Source organism: Cupressus sempervirens, chromosome 2 (genome assembly GCF_028749045.1).
Source record: "Cupressus sempervirens isolate cs-2001-9-10 chromosome 2, ASM2874904v1, whole genome shotgun sequence".
In the NCBI taxonomy this organism is placed as follows: domain Eukaryota; kingdom Viridiplantae; phylum Streptophyta; class Pinopsida; order Cupressales; family Cupressaceae; genus Cupressus; species Cupressus sempervirens.
In genome coordinates, this window is record NC_143119.1 from 527,354,847 (window position 1) to 527,374,907 (window position 20,061).

At 36.0% G+C, this 20,061-nt stretch overlaps 1 protein-coding gene across 1 annotated transcript in view; it reads left to right on the top strand.

The window, feature by feature from the left end:
- Positions 1-17,251, top strand: part of LOC149573276 (gamma-glutamyl hydrolase 1-like) — a 168,311-nt gene extending 151,060 nt beyond the window's left edge. The window contains exons 8-10 of the mRNA XM_089814487.1: positions 16,438-16,526; positions 16,623-16,715; positions 16,976-17,251. Coding sequence (XP_089670613.1) covers positions 16,438-16,526; positions 16,623-16,715; positions 16,976-17,009 — 216 coding nt within the window. The 3' untranslated portion in view covers positions 17,010-17,251. The remainder of the gene's footprint in view (positions 1-16,437; positions 16,527-16,622; positions 16,716-16,975) is intronic.
- Positions 17,252-20,061: the final 2,810 nt, after the last annotated feature.

Below are 20,061 nucleotides of genomic sequence, written 5' to 3' on the forward strand. Positions count from 1 at the left end.
CTTTGGTTACCTTATTTATATGGGGCATGGTTGTAGTTAAACAACACACAAAGAACATAAATTCTGCTCCTTTAAGCAAGTCTGCCCTATTTGAACACTTGTAGATATAAAAGATTTGAGAATAATAAATATATTATTGACATCTCTACTCTCAAGTTTGTAACAAGGAAGATCATCTTCAACAAGCATAGGAGAAGGTTTTATCTCAGATTAATCAAATAGAATTTGCAGAAACTTTACATGGTATCAGAGCTCTGGTAGTCGAATCTAGGCTCTGCAAATTAAACAATCAAACTTAATATATCTAGCAGAATTCTTCTATCCGCAATGGCATACACAATCAGACTCGAGGACAGGTTTGATGGGTAAGAACACTTCGATGCTTGGAAATTCAGAATCATGATGATTCTTGAAGAAAATGATGTAAAATAGTTTGTTGATTCAGCATCCAAACAACCAACTGTTGAACCTAATAAAACTATATGGAGTAAAGGAAACAGGAAATCCATGTAGATCATATTAGATGGAGTGAAAAATGAAATAGTACCCATATTAATGAAACATCAAACAACATTTAATATGATGAATACATTATTAAATGCATGTGAGGTCAACAATGCAACTAGAGTCCTCACACTAAAAAAACACCTAAATCATATATAGACAAAGAAGGGAGAATTGATGAATTCTTACTTCCTAAGGGTTGCTAGTCTAAGAGATGAACTTGAAAGTATAGGAACCATAACTGATGACAAGGAACTAACATTGATAGCTATAGATGGGTTATCAGATTCATGGGAAACGTTCGCACGAGGAGTAAGTGCTAGAGACAATCTTCCTGACTTCTATAGACTTAGGGGAGATTGTCTTCAGGAAGAATCTAGAAAACTTAAGAAAGGGGGAAAGTTGAAAACTGAAGGTGAAGAACTTCATGTTCTCAACACAAATTCCTGTAAAGATAAGAAGCACTTTAACAAGAAAAAAAATAATCAAAAGAATGACAAACCTAAGAAAGATCTATCCAAAATAGAATGCTTCAAATGCGAAAAATTTGGACACTATAGATCTAATTGCCCTCAGAATTCTAAGCAGTAAGTAAACTGTACAAACATTACTAGGAAAGAAGATAACTATGATCTTGAGAATTGTGTATTGTATTCGGCACGATCAAATGAAGTCTCAAGGCATGGGTGATTGATAGTGGATCATCTCGACATATTACAAGATACAAAGAAGCACTAGACTCTATATCAGAAGAAGTTGATGGCGAAGTTACCATCGGTGATAATTCAACACATTTCGTCAAAGGAATTGAAAATTGCACCTTGAAACTGAAGTCAGATAGTGTTTTGTATCTCAAAGGAGTACTCTATATACCAAGAATAAAAAGGAACCTAATCTCTGTTGCAACACTTGAAGATGATGGACATAATGTTGCATTCATGGAAGGTAAAGTATTGACCTGGTCTAAGAACTCTTCATTTAAGAAATCAGAGTTGATTGGTCAAAGAGAGGGATACTTGTATGAATTAAATACAAAACCTAGTTGACCTATTTAAGCCTTAATTCATGAAGCTGCTGATATAAACGAAATATGGCATAGAAGGTTAGGTCATCTAAATTTCAAAACCTTGTCAACTATGGAAAAAATGGTAATTGGTTTACTTAAGTTGAATAAAGATCACTCAAGCATATGCAAAGGATGTGCTCTGGGTAAGTACACGAAAAGTCCATTTTATGGTAACACTAGAAAAACTAACAATGTTTTGAAATTAATCCATTCAAATTTATGTGGACCTATGTGTATTCCTTCCCTTGGAGGATTCTGATACTATATACTTTTTATAGATGACTTCTCTAGGAAAACTTGGATTTACTTCTTAAAGTGTAAAGAATTAGAAGAAAAACTTAAGAGACTTAAAAAATTCAAAACCTTAACTGAAAACTTATTGGGACACAATTAAAACTCTTTGGATTGATAATGGAGTGGAATACACTTCAGATTTGTTTGAAGAGTTTTGTAAAGAAATAGGAATTAAGAGGGAGTATACCATTCCTTATAACCCACAACAAAATGGGTAGCAGAAAGGAAATATAGAACAATTATAGAAGCAACAAGCGCTATGATATTTCATCAAAATTTAGAATATTATCTTTGGGCGGAAGCCTCTTGTATTGCTGTCTATATTCAAAACAGGAGTCCTCACTCCTACCTTAAAGATAAAAATCCTAAAGAAGTTTTTACTAAGGTTAAACTCAATGTAAGTCATCTTAGGATTTTTTGGTGCCTTTTATATATACATGTTCCTAAAGAAAAATGACCAAGTTAGAACCCTCCGGGAGGAAAGGTATTTTTGTCGGGTATGGTAAAACATCTAAAGCATATAGGATTTTCATATCTAGTTAGAAAAACATTGAACTTAGTAGGGATGTAATATTTGAAAAAGATTTAGCATTCAAAAGAGTCCTAAATTTTGAAGACCCCTCTCCCTTACTTAGTTATGAAGAAAATATTGAATCTGAGTTTCAGAGGGAGAACATTGAAGAAATTGAAAATGAAATTCAAGATCTTAATCTTGAGGAAACTCAAAATTCAAAGAAAAGACCAGTTTGGGCCATTAAGACAGTAGAGGAAGCACAAGAGTTTGTTGCACCATCTAGAACCTTCAGAGAAAGCAAAAGACCCAAAAGATTTTCTAGTTATGCAGTAAACATGAGTGATTTATCTAAATCAAAACCAACCAATGTTTCAGATGCTATTAAACATACACCTTGGAAGGATGCCATCACGGAAGAATACCATTCCATTATAAAGAATGATGTTTCGGAAATTGTTCTAGGACCTAAAGGAAAATCTGTTGTTTCTTAGAAGTGGATATTTAAAATCAAGCATGCTACTGACGATAGCATTAAAAAGTATAAAGCTAGATTCATAGCCAAGGGATTCTCTCAGAAAGAGGGGATTGATTATGAAGAAACCTTTGCTCCTATTGCCAGATATACCTCTGTAAGAGCAATCCTAGCTATTGTAGCATCGAAGAGATGGGAAATACATCAAATGTATGTAAAAACAACATTTCTGAATGGAAAGATTATAGAAGAGGCATATTTGGAGCAACTTGAAGGATTTGAAACTCATAACCCTAAAGTTTTTGTTTGTAGGCTCAAGAAAGCTCTCTATGGACTTGAACAGGCTCCAAGGGCGTGGTATGAAAGAATTGATAAGTATCTCACTGGCTTAGGATTCTCCAAGAATGAAGCTGATCCAAATCTATATTATAAAAGGGATAAAGATGATATGGTTATTTGGTTACTGTATGTTGATGATTTACTAAAAGTAGGTGATGATCATCTCATAAATCAATGCAATAAAGATCTAATCAAAGAATTTGAGATGAAAGATTTGAGACTCCTTCATTACTTAATAGGACTGGAAGTATGGCAGAATTCTGACAGCATTATACTTAATCAAGGAAAGTATACATTAGATATCTTGAAGAGATTTGAAATGTGGAACTGCAGGTCTATGTCTTTTCCAATGGAGACTAATCTACATAAACTTAAGGAAGCAGCAACAGAATCACCTTCCAATAGATTCTACTCTCTATAGACAGATGATTGGGTCCCTTATGTACTTGGTAAATACAAGACTTGATATTTGCTATGTTGTTAATGCCTTAAGTCAGTTTATGTGTGAGCCAAAGAATATTCACCTAGTTGCAGTCAAACACATTATGAGATACTTACAAGGCACTCTTAACCCTGGGCTCAAATATGAGAAAGTTGACTTGGATTTACATGGATTCATAGACTTAGATTGGGATGGAAGTGTTAAAGATAGGAAAAGTACTTTAGGATGCTGTTTCAGTTTAGGATCAACGATAATATCATGGATATGCAAAAAGCAGTCATCAATAGGACAAAGTTCCATAGAAGCCGAATACATTGCAACACCACTGGCCTCTCGGAAAGCAGTCTGGCTTAGAAAGTTACTTGTGGGATTATTTTGTCAAGCCATGAGTCCTACGATTATTCATTGTGATAATCAGAGTTCCATCAAGCTTTTTGTGAATCCAGTTTTCCATGATAGGTCTACGCATATTGAAATTCCTTATCATTATGTTAGAGATATGGTAGATAGGAATACTGTAAAATTAAAATACATTTGTACTACAAATCAGACAACAGATATTCTTACCAAACCTCTTTCTCGAGTGAAGATAAATCACTTTAGGAAAAGACTTGGTATGGTTGAATTATGAAACATTTTGTATTCTTTAAATTATTATTAATAATTTTTATTGTTAGGCTATTGACTGATATGGGCTTTACCATTTGTATTCATTTTTTAAGAGGTGACGATCTCTGAGATAATGAACACTTGTATAAAAGACATTATGAGAGATGACGATCTCTTAGATAATGTGCTGAACAATAGAGAACTACTTTCAGATCTAGATGAGTTCAAGATTATTTGTGATGTAGGCATTTCTATGCCTATAAGTCACAACTTGGACAAAGGAAGAATTTAATCATTCTCTAGAGTTTATCCTGTGTTCTGGTAGATCTTAGCTCAAGATCATGTTGTGATATAGGAATACCAATGCTTATGAGTCAGAACTTGTATAAATGAAGAATTTAATTATTCTCTGAATTTTGTCCTGTATATTGTATTTTTTGCAATACTGTTATTACTAGTATCGGTGATAAGTCATATCATAGGTATAGTAATATGACAATGTATCATGTGTTTGATGATACCACATGCTAAGAAGATTTAGATAGATATGGAGTATCAATCTATGCTTATTCTTTGTAATTGATGATGCTAGATATGTTATCTCTCAGTATCATTATCAAGTTAAGAGGGAGTTTTAAATTTGTAACTTAATCTCATACTGATCTGATTGCACAAATCATTCAAATCTATTCTTGCATGGTAGACCTATATATAAATTATTCTATTCTAGGCATGATCGGCGTCTCCCTTGGATTATGGCACTCAAGGTCTAACTTAAGTAAGTCTTAGTTAGTTTGAATAACAAATAAGACTATTAATCCTTGAATGCAAATTACGAGAATAACATGTAGGGCCGACCTAGATAGGGTCATGTCCCTTCAAGGGACATGCCCTTTGGTTACCTTATTTGTATGGGGTATGGTTGTAGTTAAAGGACACACAAATAACATAAAATCTTCTCCTTTAAGCAAGTCTGCCCTATTCAAACACTGCATATATAAAAGATTTCATAATAATAATTATATGATTGACATCTCCTCTCAAGTCTGTAACAAGGAAATCATCTTCAGCAAGCATAGGAGAAAGTTTTATCTCAGATTAATCAAATAAAATTTGCAAAAACTTTACAATCTACATTACTTAAAACACTTGCAATCAACTTGAAAAATATCTTAAGAGCATAGGTGGGTTTTGTATGCACCTTTGCAAGCATTTTTGGTAACGTAGAAAGCATGTAATCAGGCTTTAAAAGTCCACTTACATATAACATTTTGATTAAAATGATTAATTTCCCTTTAAAAACTTTATTTCAAATGCAACAATGGACTTTTATCTCTCCATTACAAGTGAACGCTTTTCAAAACAAGTTGTAATGACACAGAAAAACCCAACTTCATGACTTAAGAGGCCTTGTTGGAGGTTTGATTCAACATGACAAGCTTTTTAAACAAAGAACAATGACCTGCAGTCAGACTTTAAATCCCATTGGTAGGTAGCTTAGTTCTTTATTATCTCTTAGAATATAGCTCTGAATTAAGCTTATGATAGATTGGAATGAGTGGATTTCAGAAAGAAATAGATCTAGGACAAAAGAGAAAGAAAAACCAAATAAGAAAATTAAAAAAATTAATCAAAGGCTTGAAGATTACCAAAAATCAAGCACTTGATAGAATGTCATTAATCTTCATACTTTCTATAAATGTTCATGATACTTGATACTCCTTAATACTGTCCCTACTTTTTGACACTCATTGAGATTGTCCCTGATTCTTGGCACTCACCAAGGAACATATACTAGAATATATGAAAACACAAAACATGCACCAAATATATATAATTAGTATATGAAGACATGATGCAGACACAAAGTATACACATTGATGTATTAAGACACGATGCAGACACGAAGCATACACATGTTAGACCTACATCACATGTTAGTACTTCAAAAACCATGATAAGAATATAGTCAATCTTGTAAGTCATTAACTTATAAGATCCTAATTCCCAATTTAAACCCTTCTTAAGGAGAAGTTGTGATTAGATGCTTAGCTCCTGGGGGAGTGCTTTCTGGGGCTCTAATTAATAGAACAACTCTCCATTAAGCATAGTCTTCTCACAATGTTTCTCTTTAAGACCTTATGGATAATCAATCTTGATATATCCATCCTTCCTAGGAGGGAGTTCTTCCACATCCTATGCCTTATGGATACCCACTTTCGGTGTATCCATCCTTACATATGCATATGATTTTCCTTAACAATATGAACTGTCCTTCAGAGAATACTTGATTCCCTGCGTCACTTCTTCAAGAGTATTGAAGTATAGAATATCTTGTGAAGTCATTTAGAGAGGTTGGCTCTCTGCCTTAATTCCATATTAGGAATTATAATTGTCGTCTCATTAGTGGCTACTTAGAGTAGTCTATTTCTTCCTTCCATTGATCTCAATAAGTTTCATGCTCTGCAAGAATTTATCATTGACTTTCTTGTTGTGTCCTTTCCAATTTATCTGAATATATTGCCGAATTATAAATTCTTCTTTCTTGAGTCCTTCCTTTGACCAGTCCTTTTTCTATATGCTGCCGAGGACATTGTTACGTCTTCAGATGGATGTTACTTGTTTAGATGACGATCGATCCCAAATGAGTAATGTGTTGATGGACCTCATATTATTATTTGCCAAAGGATTAGTTTTCACTTCTTCTTCCACAATTTTGTTAAAAGGTTATCCACCATTCCGCTATAATGTTTTATATCATTCGATCATGTCTATCACAAAGTATCCACAATCTTTTCACATACTTCACCTTCACTGATGATTCTTTGTTCTTATATGCTGATTTTAAGACTCACCCTACAGGATGGCAAGATCATGCTCTGATACCACTGTATTGTCCCTTGTCAAATTTATGTAATTTTACTAACAAATTGATAAAATTATGTTATCACTTATGGTGTCTTCTAATAATAGGTCCTTTTTGCAGGAGACTTCTCCAACCCTAAATCTTTTTCTTTGAAAATAGAATATTGATTCTCGATGCTTGTAAGGAATTATATGACTATGCTTGTTGATCGCATACTTACTCTGATTTATAATTATGAGTTTAACTTTTATTTCTACTAGAACAAATGAATAATGTTAAAGCCCCTTCCGGTACTCATAATGATTCCACTAGAGATATAAGATATGTTGCAATACTTCTCTATATTGCTTATAATGATAAGGTAAATGTTGTTTCTACTCAGATATTCGAAGTCAGCAGTTTGTAATTCCTCTAATGATGTTTGCTGAGATGTCTTTTTCTTGCACAATGATGCACAATCCCCAAGAGCTCTTTTTAATATCTATCCTTCCATAATATGATTGCAAATCTATTCTATTTAAATCTAAACATAATAACTCTACAATGACCATCTTTGTCTTGTTCGAATGCCAAACATAGATGGTGGGTATCCTGTTGTATTTTTCTTCCTACTGTCATCAATTCCCACTCTATCGGTTCTCAATGTTAGACAATAGTTTTAGTCCTATGTCCTTATGTGTGATGCGGTTGTTCTATTGATAATTTTTAATTTATGCTTCCTGATTGCTTGAAAATGCTTTGACTTTATTTGTTGATTTTTGTCCTTGTGTTTCACCGTTTGTCGGAAATCTCTTCTTCTGTATTCGATGCTCTCCTTATTTGTTTCTTCTTCTACACTTATCACTTGGATTTTCTTCTTTTGATTGGCCCAAAGTAATCCTTTTTCTTTTTATCGACAATGCTGGAATGTAGACTGTTAAAGATGAATTCTACTTGTAGTTTTGTTCCTCCTTCGACGAGTGTGCGTTTTTCTTATTCTCCAATGTTTTTTCCGCTAAGTATTTTTGATCGCTCCTCTAGCATTTTGATTGTTTCTTATTCTTTCCCACTCCTTAGTCCGCTTGTAATAATGTTGTTCTCCGCTTCTCCAGATTTAACAAGGTGAGATTTCCACAGATTTTGTATGCCTTATTTGTTTTCCCAAGAATTCACATAGATCCCTTTATATATGGTTAATTCCTTTATTTAATGTTTTCGACTTCAACCATCGCGTCCATTGGTAGTAATATTTATATGTTATATTTAAATTATATTAGATTAGTTGATTTTTTTATTATCATTATCATCATCATGAGATAATAATATTATGTTCAATGATTATATAATATCATATTGTACTATTTATATAATATAATATAATATTAATTAGTATATCAAATAGTTAATTGAATAATAATTCATATTATAATTTATTTATTATTATTATTTTACTAATATATATAGCATTATTTATTAAATTCAACCTTATAAATGTGGTATTATTATTGATCAAGTGCAATTATAAATATATTTTTATTTTTATTTTTTCCTTATATTAACTCTATTATTAAAATTGATCTTAGAAATGGGGACATTACAGTCCACTACAGGAAAACTCACGTGATGGCGTAATTGCAAGGGCCGTATTGCAGGCTGAATAGTGAATCAGAGAAAATGCTGTACGAAAACCAAGGAAATAGTAGCCATATGGTATATAGTACGGTGGAGCAAGAGGACGGATGTCTGTATGGAAGTATGGGCTGGCCGTACAATGCTTAGGAATGGCCGTACAGAGTCTAGAAATGGTCATACGGTTAGCAAGGAATGCTATATGGATGATGAAGGGAGGCCGTATGGTGGGAGATGAAAGAGGTACACCAACAATGTTGTATGGTTGAGACACAAGGAGGATGGTGGTGCAGTAGGCTAGGTGGTCGTATAGCAAAGGATGCTTTAGGCCATATGGTGGAATTTATAGGCCGTACGGTACAAGGATGTGCAGTATAGTATGTTAGAAGATGAAAATCGTCAGTAAGAACTTGAGTAAGAAGTGATACAACTATGAAGGCAATCTCGCTCATAAAGGATCACAACAAATTTAGATGAACTCTAGACAATAATAGAGACTTGAATACGAATAATCCTTCAATTAATATTTGCTAAAAGATGGTGCTCCGATTTGCTAGATCTGAGCAAAGTAATACAAGTGACGGATTAGGGTGAGGGTTGAATCCCACTGAAACCAAAAAATAACCAAGTAGGGAAGATCTTTCACTTCCGAAATGGTGAACAGAGAATCCCCAACAAGAATTCGCAGTACAGAGAAAATAATCCAAATTGCCTATCGAAAGACAACCTACAAGCCATGCTTAAATACCCGTTAGGGAAAACTTTCCAAGGGTGTACAAAGAGAGCCGACGACTACACAAACTACAGAAACAAAACAAAAATGAGTCTGAGATATATAAAATCAATCAGCCCATTAACAATAGTTTAATTAATGCTTAATTTTATAACGGGAACATTATAGTCCTCCTGTCCCAAATTTTTCTTGTCCTCGAGCAATTGCAATACCAGGTGTTGAAGAATGTGCTCGCCCTCCCAAGTCGCGTCATCCAACGGCAAGTGTTTCCAATGCACCAAATATTCCTTCAGTGTGCGGTTCTGTAGAATCTTCTCGCGTTCTTCGATGATCTCGACTGTTTCTAGAATGAGCTTTCCTTCTTCATTGAGCGGTGGAAGGTCTGTGGCTATTGTGACGTTTTGCCCTATGGCCTTCTTCAGGCATGAAACATGAAAGATGATATGGATACGACTCTGCTCTAGAAGTTCCAGTTTGTAGGCGACTTTGCCAATGCGATGAACTACACGATAGGGACCATAAAATTGTGGCTTCAATTTTTCTTTTCCCTTTTCCTTTAATGAGAATTGTTGATATGGCTAGAGCCTAAGATAAACCAAGTCTCCTACTTCGAAACTCCTCTCCATTCTGTGCCGGTCAGCGTACATCTTCTGTTGATTTTGTGCTCGTTGTAAGTTTTCCTTCAAACATCTGAGGATGTCCTATCCCTCCTAAAGCTAGTTTCTTGCCCTTGGTGCGTGACTGTCACTCAAAACTGTGTCAGTGAAGGAAAGGGTTTCATACCCGTATAGAGCTTTGAATGGTGCCATTTTGATGGACATGTAGTATGTGGTATTGTAACAATATTACCCTAGGTGTATCCATTTGACCCATGCCCATTGTACCAAAATGTAGTTTCAAAGGTATCCTTTGAGCCACTTGTTCACAATCTTCGTTTGTCTGTCTGTCTGAGGGTGGTAACTAGTACTTAGTGAATTCTTTTCCTGCCAACCGAAACAATTTTGTTTAGAAAACATTGATGAATCGTCCATCCCAATCACTAACAATGTTTCAGTGTAACTTGTGTAGACGAAAAACTTCTCTAAAAAATAAATCGACAACTTGTGCAGCCTGAAAATCTGAGGGGATGGTGAAGAAATGTGCATACTTTGTCAATCTGTCAACCACCATGAAGATACAATCTTTTCCGTTCACCTTGGGAAGTCCAATTATGAAATCTATCCAGAGACTTCCCCACTTATGTTTTGGAATTGGCAGAGGTTACAGTAACCCGACAAGTAGAGTATGTTCGGATTTGTTTTGCTGGTAGATTGCACACTCTCTTACATACTGCAATATGTCTGCTTTAATTCCTTTCCATGAAAACCTCTCCCTGAGACTTCTGTAAGTTTTGAGGAAGCCTAGGTGTCCTGCCAAGGGTGAGTCATGTACCTCCTTCAAGATTTTTTGCTTCAATTTGGATTCTGGAATGAAAAATATCCGACTCTTATAGTAAATGATGTCATCCACCACTTTGTACCGATCATTTTGGGTGATGCCATCCATTACTTCACAGGCATATGTGTTTTTGGAATATTCTACCAACAAATGTGCCTTCCAGTTAGCTAAAATCTCATTTAGTGAGCAGATGGCGGGTTTCCTGGACAAGGCATCTGCAATCTCATTGTTCTTTCCTTCCACATATTCAATGTCAAAATCAAAAGCCTGAACCTTGCTTACCCATTTTTGTTGTCTTTCGTTCAAATCTCATTGCTCCAAAAAATATCTCAAACTATTGTGATCCTTACGAATGACAAACTTGGCACCCACCAGATACTGCCGAACTTGGTTAGTGCATGTACAATGACCAACATCTCTTTGTCGTAGATGGAATATAAGCATTTGGTTTGCGTAAGCTTCCTGCTCTAATAAGCTATGGGGTGTCTATCTTGCATCAATACCATGCCAATGCCTTCTCCAGATGCATCGCACTCCAAAATGAACAGTTGAGTGAAATCAGGTAATGCAAGTATGTGACAAGTGCTCATTGCTTCTCTCAGTTTATCAAAAGTGAGTTGTGCCTTTTCATTCCACTGGAAAGATCCCTTCCTTGTCAAATCCGTTAAGGCTACGCTAAGTTGAGAGAATCTTTTAACAAACCTCTGGTAATAATTGCACAGTCTAAAAAACCCTCGCAAATCCGTGAGTGATTTTGGGGTAGGCCAATCAAAGATAGCCTAAAACTTCTCTTGATGAACTTGAACTCCATATTTACTGACAACATGCCTCAAGTACAATATTTTTGTCATATTGAATTCAGACTTGGATTGCTTGGCGAACAAAGACTGTTCCTCCATGATCCTTAGGACTTCATCAAGATGTTTTAGGTGATCCTCCCATGTTCTGCTATAAATAAAATGATCATCAAAAAATACCAATAAGTACTTACGCAATTGATTGTTGAAGATGCAATTCATGCATGATTGGAATGTAGCAGGTGCATTTGTTAATCCGAATGGCATGACCAAGAACTCATAATACTCGTAGTGACAATGAAAGGCTGTCTTTTCCATGTCATCCACCCTCATGCAGATCTAATGGTATTTGGAATAAAGATCTATTTTCAAAAAGTAGACTGTGCCATGCAATTCATCCAACAACTCATCCATCCTTGGAATGGGATATCTATTCTTTTTCTTTTTTTGTTCAACACATGGTAGTTCACACACATGCGCATCATCTTGTCCTTTTTGACCAATACCACTGATGATGTGAAAGGGATAGAACTGGGATGGATCCATCCTTTATCTAGTAGTTACTAAATCTTCTTTTCGATCTCATCTTTGAATTTCTTGGGATGGTGGTACAGTGTGGTTATGACTGGCTTGGCTCCTGCTTCCAACTCGATAGTATGCTCCAACCCTCGATGAGGTGGTATGGCAGGGGGAATGTCTATAAAAGCTTTATCATGTTTACTCAATATATTTTGGAGATCATCATCCTGGGGAGATGTCCGTTACCCTTTTATAGGTTCTGCCGAGACAAAACAATGTGCAACCCAAGCAACGTCATTATGCCAAAAAATTGCCTTCATCCGATGCACGGAAACTTCCTTCGGACCTTCATTTGCGCTTTTGTAGAGAACAACCTTTTTTCCATCGACAACAAAAGTAAAATCCATCTATTTGAAGCTCTGAGTGTATTCATCAAGTGTCTCCATCCACTGTATACTCAAAATAACCTCCATGTTATCAAGGTCCACTATGAAGAAATCCTTGGTCATCATGTGATTTTCCATTGTGATACGTAGTTGAGGAACAAGATGCGTGCAGGGCAGAAGAGTCCTTCCGACAACCTTGATATGTAATCTTGCGTGTGTCTCCGTAGGTAGACCTCTTCATTTCACTAGAGATGAGTTAATGAAATTTGGAGTGGTTGCGCTATTGAGCATCACCATAACCTTTTTTCCTTGAAGGGTTCCCCGTACACAAAATACTATGCACCTCAGGCTAGCGGCTAGGGCGATAGTTCCTCCGCGCCATACCAGTGCTGCAATCCTTTCCATACAGTTCAAACTAACTATGGTGGCATCGTTGTGATGTTGGTTGTCTTCGGAGTGTATTTCTTTTTGTTCATCCTCATCATCGGACATAACCTCAATGTAATGGATCTTTCCTTTTTCGAGGCATCTATGGCCAGGTTCCCAAGGTCCCTTGCAATTGAAACATAGTTTATTCCTTCGGAGCTCCTGTTTGGTGGCTTCGTCCAACGACAACTTCTTGGGCAGAGGTTTATTATATTTGTCCCTTGGAAACACCGACGGTTTGGAATGTAACTTCACGAGGATGATGCCGATGATGATACTATACTCTGTGCCTTCTTAATGGCCTTTGACAGGGTGGTAGGATCGAACCTCATTACCCAACCTTTTAGTGGTTTTGTCAGTCCGTCCATGAAGAGCACTATCCGTATTTTTTCATAAATGTCCGTGACCAAAACAAAGTTTTCGAAATTCCGCAATGTACTGGTCAACTGATCCAGTTTGTCTCAGCTGTGCCAAATCTTTGAAATTGAGTTCTGGACCTTTACCATCAAATCGATCTATCAATCTTTCAGTGAATTTTGCATAAGTATTTATTTGATCATGCTCCAGTGTGATGGTGCCGTGATGCCACCATTCATGCGCTACTCCCTCCAAGTGTAAGACCGCAAATTTAATTGCTTCTTCTGGCATGGGATTAAGTTGGAAGTAAGTGTCTTTCTTCATTACCCACGCTTGTGCAAATATGGATCTAGATCGATCAAACGGTGACATATTTACTTTACTCAACTTCCTCTTGATATCATCTTTAAAATATCCTCTATTTCCGCCTCTTGAATATCTCATTCTCGGATCTGCATAATCTTTGTAGGATATATCTTCCTCAAGATTGGCATTCTTCCAGTCTTCTCTCAGCCGTTCTTGCATTTCTTCAAAGTTCGGCTGCTTCCCTCTGGGTGGTGCCTCTGTTCGTGGGGGAAAGGACAGCATGGAAGGTCAAGAGGGTGCTAGATGAGGGTTTGTTTTAAACTTTTACCCGATACGGAGTCCGCGCTATGACCATTTTGTTCTTTGAACTTTTTATTATCTGCCAATTTCTTGAGAGTCTCTTCCATGAGTGGCTGAGTATCATTGATTTGTGCCTGATTCTTAGCAAGTTCTCTTAGTAGTGCCATGAGTTCGGTAGCTGTAGGTTCCGGTTCGTCAGCCATTCTATCAACGGAATGGGTTCTTCTCTTTTGGCTATAAACTCTCATTCACTGTCTAGAGGCTAGTAGGATTGAAGCTCTGATACGACTGTAATGTTCCTGTGTCCCTCAACTACTCTAAATTGATCTTCTTTTGTCCACTACAGGAAAACTCATGTGATGGGGTAATTGCAAGGGCCCTATGGCAGGCTAAATAGTGAACCAGAGAAAACACTGTACGGAAACCAAGGAAATAGTAGGCATACAGTATATAGTACGATGGAGCAAGAGGACGAATGTTTGTACGGAAGTATGGGCTGGCCTTACAGTGCTTAGGAATGGCCGTACAGAGTCTAAAAATGGTCGTACGATTAGAAAGGAATGTTGTACGAATGATGAAGGGAGGCTGTACGGATGGGGGATGGGAGGCCATACAGTGGGAGATGAAAGAGGTACACCAACAATGTTGTACAGTGGAAACACAAGGAGGATGGTGGTGCGGTAGGCTAGGTGGCCATACGGCAAATTATGCTTCAAGCCATATGGTGGAATTTATAGGCTGTATGGTACAAGGATGTGCAATATGGTATGTTGGAAAAGGAAAATTATAAATAAGAACTTGAGTCAGAAGTGATACAACTATGAAGGCAATCTCACTCATACATGATCACAACAAATTTAGATGAACTCCAGACGATAATAGAGACTTGAATATGAATAATCTTTCAATTAATATTTGCCAAAAGATGGTGCTTCGATTTGCCAGATCCGAGAGAATTAATATAGGCAACGGAATAGGGTGAGGGTTGAATCCCACTGAAACTGGAAAATAACCAAGTAGGGAAGATCTTTCACTTCCGAAATGGAAAACAACAAAGAATCCCTAATAGGAATTCGCAGTACAGAGAAAATAATCCAAATTGCCTATCCAAAAACAACCTACAAGCCGTGCTTAAATACCCATCGGGAAAATATTTCTGAGGGTGTACAAAGATAGCCGATGGTCCCACAAACTACGGAAACAAAACAAAAATGGGTCCGAGATATATTAAATCAATCGGCCCATTAACAATAGTTTGATTAATGATTTATTTTATAATGGGAACATTACATTGCGGGCCAATGCAAGAGCCAACTACGTCACTAATTATGGAAAAGAATTCATCACAACTGTCATTTCCTTAATGGTCCTATTCTTTCATCTGCATTTATTCTCTTATATAAGTGCAAGATCCATTGAATTGCATAGCTGCATATCTCAACTACACATTTGTGCAAGTAGATATTTAAGGCAATTGATGTCTCCTCTCATCAACAATCCACAATAATTGGATAGCACCATTCCTACCTCCATGCCTAGCATTCATTGCCTCTAAGCATGCTCCTAGCCTTGCCACTGCTTCACTAATTTGTCAATGTCATATTTGTATTAGAAAATTAAAATCCTGTAAGTGAAGAAAAAACTTCAAACGTTGGAAACTATAGCTCTCAAACATGGGAAAACTAGAAGAAAAAATATGAAACGATAATGCCCTAGATATACTACAGTGTAAGAATGGAAGGAAAAAACAAAAAAAAATTCAGAAAATATAAACAAAAGTGTTACATACTTGATATGCAATCAATCAATTTGCCAAATTTGTCTATAATGATTGAATCAGTCAAAATCACCTGTAAGTCAATGGAAACTTTTATTGAAAGCACAAAATTTTGATGGAAAGTTCAACAAATGTAAACGAAAGAAGGCATTTTGTTATCTTTCTGCAGTGACTGTCTTTTTTTCTGTTAGGGAAGTTTTTGTATGGACTTGTTGAAACATCAAATCGGGAGCAAGTTAACTGACAAATGCTTGCCAGTTAGGTTTTTGACTAGCAATTTGACAGCCTGTTAATGCCTTAATCAGTCAAAATCACCTATAAATCAATGGAAACTTGTACTGAAAGCACAAAATTTTGATGGAAAGTTCAACAAATGTAAAAGAAAGAAGGCATTTTGCTATCTTTCTGCAGTGGACTGCCTTTTTTTCTGTTAGGCAAGTTTTTCTATGGACTTGTTGAAACATCAAATCGGGAGCAAGTTAATTGACAAATGCTTGCCAGTTAGGTTTTTGACTATTGATTCAACAGCCTGTTACAACTTGGAAGTACTCACTAGTCACCAAGTAGCTCGCTAAAGTTTCAATCTGTGTTCTCTTTATTTTTTTGCAACTATCCTTACATTGCCTTTCCATTTTTGGTAGAATACTATTCTCATGTTTTTGTGTTTTATGTACTTTGGTTGCAGAAAAATACATTTGAATGGGAAATTACAACAATTCCTCATTCTGCAGATGCAATTCAAGTAACTCAGAGTGTTGCAAATTTTGTGGTCAGGTATGGTTTAATGATTTATTGATATTCTATTACATGAGGGTTGTTAAGTGGAGCACCATCAAATTCTTATTTTATTTTACTTATTTTTCATTCCAGCGAGAGTCGAAAATCAAATCATAGGCCAAGCTTTAAGCAAGAAGAGGAGTACCTTATATACAATTATTCCCCAGCATACTCTGGTAAAGTTGGGTAAGTAGTACCTTGAAAATAAATTAACTTGAAGATTTTATCTTTCTACTTTATTCCATATCGAGATGACGAGAAATTGAAGGTTTAATTATTTCCAACATCTTCATAGTCTTATAATATCTCAAATTTTTAAAATATTAATTGGCATAATTGGTATTTAAATTGAAGCAATTTAGTACATCTACATTGCATACAACTTGTGCTATATATATATAACTAATCAATATATTTATTGTTTTGTTATGTTGCCTTTTTTGTAGGGGATCATTTGATCAAGTTTACCTCTTTACATGAAATTATTGACTATTTCTGCCAAAACATTCCAGCAAGAATGAGCAATGAGAACCATCTCATCGAAGCTACCTGTAATCAAGTTTCCATTCAGACTCAATGGTTAAAATCATCACAGTTTAAAATAAGATTGTTGTTCTGATATTGGAATGTACAAAGAACTGTGCTTGATGAAGCTAGTTGATATATAATTATATTTACTAATAAATCTGCATATGTCTAAATATAATTCTTGTTTTCTTTTATGCCCATTCAAATATAAATTACATTGATGTGATTAGGCTGGTTTTACTGATCTCTTTTTATTATTAGACCTTAGCATGTGTAAGGCAGGGGCCCCATGGGAGAAGACTTAGCTATATTTTTAAGGATTTTTAAGGAGCTGGAGGTCCCAAGATATTTTTTTTACAGGCTACAGGGTTAATTGGAATCTCTTTCTGGAAAATAGGAGCCTCTACTTTTTAGATCTCAGAATTTGAGCAGGTGAAAATGGGGTGGGGCTGGAAATTGCCCCATCAGCTTAGGAGAATTTTCTGCCAGGTGTCAAAATTAGGAGTAAAGCTAATTATTTTAACATAATTAATGCACAAATTTTAGAAGAGAAAAAATTCCTTAAATTTCGGGCTAAACATTTAAGCTGGATTGGAGAATAAAATTAATGGGACTGCCAGCTTTAAACTACTCCTAAGAATCCTCATTCAGCTACAGCTTTATTTTTAAGGAAGCCCCATCCCATAGGACCCTAGCTTAAAATTGAGTCCGCTTATTTTGTTTTGTGATTATTTTTTACCATAAAAAAATCATGTATGGAGAATCATAATGCTTGCCGAAGTGCCCGAAATGAACATTGATGTATCACTGAACAATCAAGCAAGAAAATTGATACGAGATGTATCAAGGAGAAACTTAATAGAATAAAAATTCCAACAAATTGTTGTACATCTTTACATCAACTGAAACTAACTAGATTACAAAACAACCACTTCTTTGGAGCAACCAAACAACATTTCTACAATATGTTGTGTTCTTGTTCTACTTTGTAACACTAGTAAGAAACCTTACAATACTTTCCGCTCTTGGTTATATCAGGATGCTATAATTCTAGATGCCAATACATGAGCCAATGTCACATTTTTATGTGTACACCATGTTGAATAACAGATTTAGAAAAGTTCAAATGCCTTTCCTTTTCAGCAGTGGTCTAATGGATAACCCAAACTTGCTTCTGGGCAAATTCAGCAAAGTCTGAATTTCCCTGGTTGGAAAATTCTGATTTGGGCAGATTCTTTAGCTACAAAATCTACCACTTTCAAATGTTTTTCTGTAGATGCTGCCAAATTCATGTCGTATGACGAACTTTTCAAGTTGGTGGTGGCAAAGAAGTTTGAAGATCAACTCATCCTTCAACACTCCATTATGGCTTCCTCATACTTTATTTCCCTTTCGTTGTACTTTTAATACTGAATGCTTGTGAAAGAGCAGAATCCTTTGAGTCATCATTCGCAGACTTAGACTTGCAGAGTTCTCAGCAAGCCCAAAATATTCAACTTGGTAAAAGCTTGACAACTTATAAAGTAGTACAAATCTTTTATAGAAGTATATTTTTTTTTGTAAATTTCAGTCACAAAATTTATTAAAGAAACTATTAGACATAATGGAAGAGAAAATGCATCGTTTTGGGAAAAAATGTGAAAGATACATTTTAACCATTACACGCTTTTTTGCATCTATTAAAATGCAAGAGTTAAACTTGTGAAAACTCGGCCAACAAAAAAAGTCAAGTGGCTTGTAATTTAGAGAGTACTGACCGAGTTTGCAAACTATGGTTTTAGTGATCGCTGTTATCTATTAATGAACAACACAATATATGGTGGAGAACTATAGTTAGGAAATTTATATAAACTGCAAAATATAACTATCTACATAGTCATGCAAAACAATATGTAATATGCCAACATTCTCAACCCCAATTCCTTTGTTCTTGCAAAATTATCGAAGGACCTTCCGCACCCCTAAGGCCTACATCACAAAACTTGTTGATGCTTAATATGATCAAGAGCATACCTTTAAAGTGGTTGTTTACCGTACAGGGTAAAAGGATACTTATCGCATGTAGTATAGTAAGATATAACACAAAACAGATACTTTATTCATAAATGCAATATGCACTTCAATGCTTACAATATGATTATGCTCATTACAATGATTACAATGATGTTGATGATCCTCCAAAGTCCTTTTTGGACAATGTACATATACTTCCCAAAAGGGGTGACTCAATCGTCACGTGCCCTTTCGGATACTATTCTACTCGTTGGCTACAATATAAAATTTACCAACATCATCCTTCCCAAAAGAAAAGTTGTCTCTGGATGACAATACAACAAAATTCAAAATAAACAACGAATTACATCAATGTATAGATATTGAGCAGAAGGACGCGTCCCTGGCATAGTGGTTGTCCACGCTCTCATTTCATTGAGCTCTGCCCATAGCTTGTAGACTTGTTCCTTCCGAACTTTCAATTTTGCTTCCACCTCCATCTGAAGCTCTAAAGCTGACTGCATCATCCTGGCAATCTCTTCCAACTTTTTCTCCTTCTCATCTGCTACTCTCTCCTTCTCTGTTGCTATCTTTTCTTTCTTTGCAACCAATTTCTGTAGCTGACTTTGTCTATCTAACAAGGCTGTCCTCTTCATGGCTAACCTGGTAGCTGATTCCTCCCGAGGCCTCTCAGCTGCTACTTGATCTGCTTGGCTCCTCCGAAGGGTGTAATATGCCTCCTTGTGTATCTCCACTATCTCATTAGTCAAAGCCTCTACTTGGCTCTCCATACCAGGACCTCTCATCGTGGCCCAATCCTGTCAAATCTCTACAATCTCCACACTCGGCCATCCCCATTCTTCGAAATAGACTGTAAAGGCAGCTGGGCATCCTAATCTCATGAAGGATACTACTCCCTCCAGCTCATTTACTATTGAGTCCAAAGCCTGAATCTTTGCAGAGGCCACCACCTGGTGAGCTCGAGTCACTAGAGCTGATATATCAGCGAAGA